Raw genomic sequence first — 9,021 nt, 5'->3', positions numbered from 1 at the left:
AAGGGCAGTGCCTCGTGATGTATCAGAGAGTGTACTTTGTTACAAAATACAGCACTGAAGCAGAGAACATTAAAATAATCATTACAAATAATTGGGGAATCATCCAAAGTGATACGCTACAACGCCAAGTCTTCCCAGAGCCACCAGTCATAAGCTTTAAGAGATGTCCTACCCTAAATGACAAATTAGTTCACAGCTATCTTCCTAGTGGCTAGACCACAAATCCAAGGGCTCTTTTAAGTGCAACCATTGCAGAAATATTGCACAGAAAAGTTTTTTTGTTGACACAGCTTCTAAAATGGAGTATCAAGTCAAGCATTTATTTAACTGCAAAACCACTCATGTCATCTACAGATAGGAATATCCACTGTGCAAGGTGTTTTACATTGGACAGACAAAAATACGACTTCAAGACGGCTAAGCGGAACACAAGTACGCCATACGGGTAGGCAATGAAGACTACCCCAAGGCAAGGCACTACAAGTCCTTACACCATGGCAACCCTGCCTCCCTACAAGCTATGGGTATTGATCATGTTCTGGCCTCAATTGGAAAAGGGGACCGTCTTAAACAGCTAAACCAAAGGGAAGGTTTTGGGATTTACAAACTACAGGCCACTAAGTACCATGGTTTAAATGAAGGTATGGATTTCTCACCTTTCCTGTATGGTTGTGATAGGTCTATTTGATGAAATCTAGTGGACATTTTTGCTCTATTTACCCTCAGCTATGTTTAGGCTGTTGTTTTCTGTGTTTAGGGTACTATGGAATGGAGAATTGCCTCTTCTATTCTTGGCACTTTGCCCAGTCATATTCCAGACTGGAACAATGTTTCAAGGGGTTCTGATGCTTCTAGCTTGGAGTTGCATTTTTGATAACATATCTACAGTATTTCACTTTTTAATGTGTATAGTATTGCTTACTAGGTGTTCAATGAATGCTGTAACCACTCCTTCTTTCAAATCAGGGCTGATTGGAAAAAAGCTGTTCAAAAGAGGGCATTGTATTATAATTTCGTTTTACTCCCTGACAACAGCCATGCAGCCGAAACACATCAGAGCTTTTAAAATTTGTTTCCATTGAACATGCCATACAAATAAATGCATTTTAATTAATTATATGAATAGTGCCTTGATCCTCTGCTTTTTTGTTGTTGAGGGCTCGACAATTCCTTTCGGCCTCGAAAGCTCTTCTCGTGTGTGTGTGTGTGTGTCAGATCTCTGCAAATGTAGTAGTAAGCCAAGTGTTTACCTTGATTGAATGAACCCCATGAATATTTGATACATTAACTGATAATTGATGACAAAATAAACAGATTATGCGCAACTCAAACAACAATATAGGCGGCCTGGAACGTGGCCATTCTCAAATCATGAATCATTGGTCCTCTCAGACCATGTGATCTACAGTAGACTTCCTAGGCGGATGATTTAATGTTTTGTTAGATATTGATTCTTCTGAGTTTGAGGTGGCTGTGATTTAATCGCTTTGAGATCCATTTCACCTCAATCAAATACGTTTTAGCGAAAGGACGACGAAAGACCATGGCTACACACATGAATGTCACCGAAATCAACACTCCGATAACAGTAGAACGCGATGAAAACAGTTTACCATACGACTAAATGGTAATGTAATATTAGCTACGCGAAATCGTACGTGTTTTCCCTTTTAACAGCTGTTTACCAAAGAGTGTGGTTAAGCTAGTTAGCTAACCAACGTTTTCATAATCTTTTGCGCTAGTTTACCTCTGCAGTCGAACTGTAATTTAGATAGAAAAGGAGCTTACTTTTTCCTAATGGTCGTTTGTTAGTAAACAAACGGACAAAAAGCTACTAACTAGAACTCAAGTAGTATAGCCAAAGATTTTTTTTGCGTTAGCCAACGAGACTAATTGTTAGCTTTCTGGCGTTGAACGGGTGAATTGAATGCTCTTTCTGTCACGCATCTAAAATGGTGTTCTTCTCAGTTTGCTAGTTTATGTGCATGCACATTCGCTCAAAAAATACTGATGAGTGAATCTGCTTAACTTTCTCTAAAAACTAAATTCCTCTTATCTGCCCGCACTCCTATCTTTGATCTTTAATTGAGGTCTGATGGAGAATCAGACTGATGTGTACAGACCTTTTAATAGTCGTGAATGGTGTAGCCCTAGAGCAGACAACTCCATATGATGAGTTGAGTCATGCCAACTTATTTAGCATAAGTTTCTATTCTGAAAGATTGCACCCTTCTAAATAAACCCTTCTCTCTTTGGTCCCAGGCTCTCATGACTGTGCGGTCCTCTTGTATGAGTATGTCAGGAAGAAGACTGGACCTGCAGCATACGGAGGTTCCAGGCGCCTACAGAGGGAGAGGCATTACCAAGGTTCGACTGTCTGACAATATGGAATGGAACCATGGCCCAATGCCAAAATAAACACTACACCCTCACTCCTATTATATCCCTAGATCTTTTTTATATTTATCTGGGTCTTTCAGATAAGTGATGGGAGTCCAAAGATCCCAGTATTAGTAGTTAGGAATTTGAGCCCATGGCCTTGTCCAGAAACAACCTCTAATGTTACCCATTGTTTGCAATATCACAACAATTCTGCAGGAGGACCTTCTTGCAATCTGGAGCTGCTCAGCTCATGTTGTGTATGGAGAGAAGTCTTTTGAACATCTTTAACCCAGTAAGAGATAGTAAATAGTTTCCTAAGCTGGCAGCCGATAAACTGCTTTTATTGGACAGTTTGGACTCTTTCCCATCTAGTTCTCTTTATAAACCGCTGCCTGGCAATATGAACGTTGCTTGTAATTCTGGAAATCCAAGCATTGGCCTGTTTATTCAGTGCTTTGCCAGATGAGCTCAGCTCAGAGCGCTGGTGGGTAATATCAAGGGAGCAGTTATGGTAGAGATAAGAGGAAGAAGGAAATTAAAACATGTTTTGTTTGAAGATCTGTGTAGAACGGAATGTTACTGTTTTCAAATCTTTATATCAAATAAAATGTAATAAAGCAAGTGTCTCACTTCATCTGCAGTCCCTGCTTACTGCATGTATTAAAATAAAACCAGAGACAAAGACAATTACTTGGTAAACTCGAGCTACAAAACAATTCCTACATTAAATGGCAATGTTCTGTTGTTTGCAGATGCCATGGATTTTGCGGTGGAAGAGGATCTGAAGGCTCACCTGACCTGCTGGTACATCTAGAAATAAGTCAGAGAATCCCCAACCTCAATACCTGGAGCATATCCACCCAATGTGACCCCATGACAGAGCGGAGAGAGAGACTGAGGTAGAAAGCATGGGCTCATGCTTTTGGTTTGGAGGGCTTTGTGCTCTGTTTTATGGGAGAGGGCAACTATACTAGACCTATCCCTATCTCTACGGACATAAAGACTTCCTGTTGGAGAGCAGTGGTAGAGGAACTGTCCGAGTGCCATTGTCATTACTCGCGGCCTGTCCATGGGCATGAACGTTTGTGTGTGTGTGTGTAAAAACAAAGGAATGTTGCAGAGTCTTTCTGCCCCCAAGGCTGTCTTATCTATACATTAGCAAGACTGTGTGCAGGATTCCTGTTTTTTGTACTGTAAGAAGCAATGTCTCCATCACACTTCGGCAGTATTGCTTTCATCTATCCTGTCTTGGCTGGTCCTTGAAGAGGAGTGAACAATGGCAGGAGGAAGGGAACAGCTTTCTGGAGTGAAATGCAACCCTGATCAGTCAGTTCTTTAGTTTCAATGTTTGTCCTCTCGTCAAAACCGGAAAGACAAAAAACAGCTGTTCATCAGGACCTTGATTAGCTGAGTAGAACCTTCATTGACAGTTGGGGTGATCTTCTGTCTGTAAAAGCACTAATTCAGGGCTGTTCTACTACAGTTCAAAACTTGACATTTTGTCTATACAGTTTACAAGCATAGCATAAGAAAGCAGAAAACAAAATTCCAATATCAGGTGACAGTTTTTACCCTTTATTTTTTATTTGCTGAGTATCTTAAACTGCAGTAGGGATTCTCTCTGGCTTTGACCTAGGTGAGATATACTATTTGCTTGGTGACTGAATGCATACTGGTCAGGTAGGCAGTAAAACTGAGTCTTCAGAGGTTGGCTCTCTAGGTCTACTGTCTGATAGAGATGGGTATAAAGTCTGCACACTGATATTATTTTAGATGTCTATCTATGTCTCTTATTTTAAACTGGCTAATAATTGAAATGTTGATTTACAATCATTTAGAAGTGCCTTCTACATTTAAAGTTTCCTAGTATACTTCACCTCTTTAGAATACCATGGTGATTGATTTAACAAGGTGCACCTTTAAAATGTAATATATTGGAGAGGGAAGCAGGCTAAAGATTTGCACATGTCACCTTGGTTTACACTTCCCAGTGTATAGAGTTCTACACCATGTGTGCGATTTAAACCAGAGATCAACTCACTAGAGAAGCTTGGACAGGACACAATATGGATGAGTATACCAACCTGAGGCAGTGTGACAGTCAGTTGCATAGAATCTTAGTGTTATTTTATTTTAACTAGGTAAGTCCGTTAAGAACAAATTCCTATTTACAATGACGGTCTACCGGGGAACAGTGGGTTTAACTGCCTTGTTCAGGGGGCAGAACGACAGATTTTTACCTTGTAAACTCGGGAATTCGATTCAGCAAACGTTCGGTTACTTGGCCAACGCTCTAACCACTAGGCTACCTGAGTGTAGCCCATAAGGGAAATAGCAAGTGGAATAATTTACCTGCTGCGCAACCTGGCTATAGAATGGTTTGTCCTAGCGGAGTCCCATAGTGTTGTCCTTGCTTGCGATTGGTCATCTCCCAACTGTTACACAAGACATGAACATGATTTGTGTATGCAGCATTTACCGCATTTGTGTTGAGCACATTTTGCCTTACAGTTTACGTCAAAAGGTACTAGTGTAGTAAATTAAACTGACCTCTACATTTAAACATGGTGTAAATAATGAGTGGTACATCCTACATGCATTAAATTAATTATGGAAAATGTAGTTTGACAAAGTACATGAAGTCGTCCTAGCAGTGTATTGGAAGTATTGCATACACTACATATCCTAGCTTGCACCGCGTCGACAGCAGTCGTGTGTTGGTTCTCCAAGATGGCGTCGTTGGGAAGGAGGCGCGGTGTCCAAGTCAACAGGGAGAGGTCAGTTATACTCAACCATTGCCATAATCACGACTATTTGTGTCCAATGTCTATTTTATGATACGTCACACATTCACTATTCCAACATATGGCTTTTAAAAGCAAAATGCAGCTGTCACTTTCCCGAATTCCTTCCTCCATAACTGCTCATGTGATGTTTTGATTAGCATGTTTGCTAGCCTGTTCATCAAAGCTTCAAAATCAAGTTCTGGATATGTTAGCCACCCAACTAAAATAGTGTAAAAACATGCCGTAACGTTACAAAGTAGATATACGACCGATATATTTGATATGCGCTAGTATAACACAACGTTTACTCACCGCTTGCAATTTACGTATTAGCTAGTTTTCAGAGCAGCAAGCTTTCAAACAGCGGTGGAGCTAATCAATGTAACGTTATGCAAAGCTGCGTCCAATACAGCACAACAACTAATATAGATGTTACTGGAATTGTTGAAACCGTTGTGAATGATCAACATGTTCGCTAACCCCGAGTTTTGTTTAAGCTAGGTAACAGTAGTTAGCTACTTGATGGGTTCGTTCGTAATTCGCTCTGGCGTGTCTGACTCCGTATGCTCAGCCAGGGTGAATTGACGAACGCAGGCTTATTTAGCTAACCATGTGAACCTTGTTAGAAGCTAGTTAGCACTCTTGCGCGGGGCATAATGTTTGCAAAGTGGAGGATTCGAGTTTTACACGTGAGTATAGCTGCATTTGTTTTCTCCCGCATATTGTTTATTGCCCATAGCTACGTTAGCATTACTACCATAGCTTATTACTGATAGGCAACTTGACAGTGACTGATGCCTAGTTTAATTTATTTTTTATATTTTTTTTTACCTTTATTTTACTAGGCAAGTCAGTTAAGAACAAATTCTTATTTTCAATGACGGCCTAGGAACAGTGGGTTAACTGCCTGTTCAGTGGCAGAATGACAGATTTGTACCTTGTCAGCTCGGGGATTCGAACTTGCAACATTTCGGTTACTAGTCCAATGCTCTAACCACTAGGCTAAATTAATGATCTTTTCCATCTACTTACTATTTATAATCTCCTCTTTCTGTGCACAGGGGAGTGATGGCGGCAACGGACTGCTACATCGTTCACGAGATCTACAACGGGGAGAATGCGCAGGACCAGTTTGAGTATGAGCTGGAGCAGGCACTGGAGGCACAGTACAAGTACATTGTGATCGAGCCCACGCGCATTGGCGACGAGACGGCCCGCTGGATCGCCGTGGGCAACTGCCTGCACAAGATGGCCGTGCTGTCTGGTACCGCCTGCCTCCTGACGCCGCTCTCACTACCGCCCGAGTACTCGCGCTACGTAGCACTGCCCACTGGTGCCCTCAGCGTGGCATGCTCCACCCTCTATGGAATCTCCTGGCAGTTCGATCCCTGCTGCAAGTACCAGGTGGAGTACAACAGCCAAAAACTCTCGCGGCTGCCCCTGCACACACTCACCTCCTCCACGCCAGTGGTGCTGGTGCGCAGGGACGACATCCACAGAAAGAGACTCCACAACACGATAGCGCTGGCCGCCCTGGCCTACTGCGCCAAGAAGATCTACGAACTCTACGCGGTATGAGCACACTCTGAAGAGGTTTTTAAATAAAAAAAATATATATATATCTATCAGGAAAAGGAGTCCGCCAAGTGGAAGCCATGCGCACAGTCGAGGGTTTGCCCCTAGCCCCCCCCACCCCACTTGAGCGGGTGCTTCATTTTGAGCTGTTTGATGGATATAGTTAAATCTAGAAGGAATTATTTTTACCTTCTAATTTTCTTTACATGTAAGTGACATCACCAGTGCACTTATCCATATGGAACCCTTGTGCCTCTTCCCCGTCCCTGTACCCCTCAATACACTAAGTTAGTGCACAAGGGTAGCTAAGTAAAAATAAATAGACTGAATCGTGTTGCAGTTGAAATGGACAGACTTAAGTATTACCAACATTTGTCTATTCCTTGTAGTTTACCTGTATCCCTTTCTTGCTGATCAGTACGTCACCCTTTCATTAAACATTAGGATATTTCAAACTCTCCTTTCTGTATTTTCTTTTTCATTAAACAAATTCTACACCATGTCTTGAATCACAAAGGCAATAACACTACCTTTTGTTTTCAGATTTTTGTCTTTTAGGTTTACTCACTCTTTGGAACAAAGACAAAGTCAAGACCTTTAAACATACTTGTTTGGTAATCCCTCACCAGTCAAAGTTGTTAAGGACAAGACAGACCAACACGAGCGCAGCAAGTCCTATTGCCTTTATTAATTTCTCAACTACTCTACATGTTGATTCGCCATCATTGTGTTGGTCTGTCTTGTCCATTACACATGCAGTCATGGGTAAAAATCCTGTCCAAATGGAGCTCTTTGTGGGGACTTGCTGTGAGTGTATGAGTGGGTTGTGTATGTAAGGGACATGTACACTACCATTCAAAAGTTTGAAATCACTTAGAAATGTCCTAGTTTTGCCACCCGGGTGGCGCAGTGGTTAAGGGCGCTGTACTGCAGCGCCAGCTGTGCCATCAGACTCTGGGTTCGCGCCCAGGCTCTGTCGTAACCGGCCGCGACCGGGAGGAGCCGTGGGGCGACGCACAATTGGCCTAGCGTCGTCCAGGTTAGGGAGGGCTTGACCGGTAGGGATGTCCTTGTCTCATCGCGCACCAGCGACTCCTGTGGCTGGCCGGACGCAGTGCGCGCTAACCAAGGTTGCCAGGTGCACAGTGTTTCCTCCCGACACATTGGTGCGGCTGGCTTCCGGGTTGGATGCGCGCTGTGTTAAGAACTTTCAACCTTCGTCTCTCCTGAGCCCGTACGGGAGTTGTAGCGATGAGACAAGATAGTAGCTACTAAAACAATTGGATACCACGAAATTGGGGAAAAAAGGGGGGTAAAATTCAAAAAAAAGGGGGGGGGGTGTCCTAATTTTGAAAGAAAACCAAAACAATTTTGTTCTTTAAAATAACACAATTGATACATTGTACACCAGAAATACATTGTAGATAATTGTTAATGTTATAAATTACTATTGTAGCTGTAAACAGCAGATTTTTTTAATGGAATATCTGCATAGGTGTACAGAGGCCCATTATCAGCAACCATCACTCCTGTGTTCCGATGGCATGTTGTGTTAAACTTGAATTAGCTATCATTTTAAAAGACTAATTGATCATTACAAAATCCTTTTGTCATTATGTTAGCACAGCTGAAAACTGTTCTGATTAAAGAAGCAATAAAACTGGCCTTTGGAGTATCTGGAGCATCAGCATTTGTGGGTTTGATTACAGGCGCAAAATGGCCAGAAACAAAGGAAACTCGTCAGTCTATTCTTGTTTTGAGAAATTAAGGCTATTCCATGCGAGAAATTGCCAAGAAACTGAAGATCTCGTACAACGCTGTGTACCTTCACAGAACCGTGCAAACTGTCACTAACCAGAAATAGAAAGAGGAGGCCCCAGTGCACAACTGAGCGAGAGGACAAGTACATTAGTGTCTAGTTTGAGAAGAGGATGCCCCACAAGTCTTCAACTGGCAGGTTCTTTTTTGTTTTATTCTTCTTTTTTTTCATTACCTTTATTTAACTAGGGAAGTCAGTTAATTAAGAACAAATTCTTATTTTCAATGACGGCCTAGGAACAGTGGGTTAACTGCCTGTACACGCAAAACACCAGTCTCAACATCAACAGGCGACTCTGGGATGCTGGCCTTCTAGGCAGAGTTCTTCTGTCCAGTGTCTGTTCTTTTGCCCATCTTAATATTTTCTTTTTATTGGCCAGTCTGAGATATAGCCTTTAAAAAATAAAAATAAACTGCCTAGGCCAGCATCCCTGAGTCGCCTCTTCACTGTTGACGTTGA

At 42.1% G+C, this 9,021-nt stretch overlaps 1 protein-coding gene across 3 annotated transcripts; it reads left to right on the top strand.

Moving 5' to 3' along the window:
* The first annotated feature begins 1,420 nt into the window (after nt 1-1,420).
* LOC115145223 (transmembrane protein 11, mitochondrial-like) lies at nt 1,421-8,424 on the top strand. 3 transcript variants are annotated; one of them, XM_029686625.2, is made up of 5 exons: nt 1,421-1,627; nt 2,263-2,367; nt 3,135-5,159; nt 6,230-6,740; nt 7,287-8,424. In XM_029686625.2, exons 3-5 carry the CDS (start codon nt 5,113-5,115, stop codon nt 7,299-7,301), a joined length of 573 nt encoding a protein of 190 aa, XP_029542485.1. In that variant the 5' UTR covers nt 1,421-1,627; nt 2,263-2,367; nt 3,135-5,112; the 3' UTR covers nt 7,302-8,424. The 3 variants fall into 3 exon arrangements, with proteins under 3 accessions (XP_029542485.1, XP_029542486.1, XP_029542487.1); XM_029686626.2 differs by lacking the exon at nt 7,287-8,424 and having other exon boundaries at nt 1,423-1,627; nt 6,230-7,203; XM_029686627.2 differs by lacking the exons at nt 1,421-1,627; nt 2,263-2,367; nt 3,135-5,159 and adding an exon at nt 5,215-5,857.
* Nucleotides 8,425-9,021: the final 597 nt, after the last annotated feature.

The sequence above is a fragment of the Oncorhynchus nerka genome, linkage group LG17 (genome assembly GCF_034236695.1).
Source record: "Oncorhynchus nerka isolate Pitt River linkage group LG17, Oner_Uvic_2.0, whole genome shotgun sequence".
Taxonomy (NCBI): domain Eukaryota; kingdom Metazoa; phylum Chordata; class Actinopteri; order Salmoniformes; family Salmonidae; genus Oncorhynchus; species Oncorhynchus nerka.
This window is presented reverse-complemented; position numbering and strand designations above follow the sequence as displayed.

Coding starts and splice junctions, on each gene's coding strand:
- LOC115145223 (XM_029686625.2), top strand. CDS start 5,113: ATGGCGTCGTTGGGAAGGAGGCGCGGTGTCCAAGTCAACAGGGAGAG. Junction 5,160..6,229: donor GTCCAAGTCAACAGGGAGAG/GTCAGTTATACT, acceptor TTCTGTGCACAG/GGGAGTGATGGCGGCAACGG.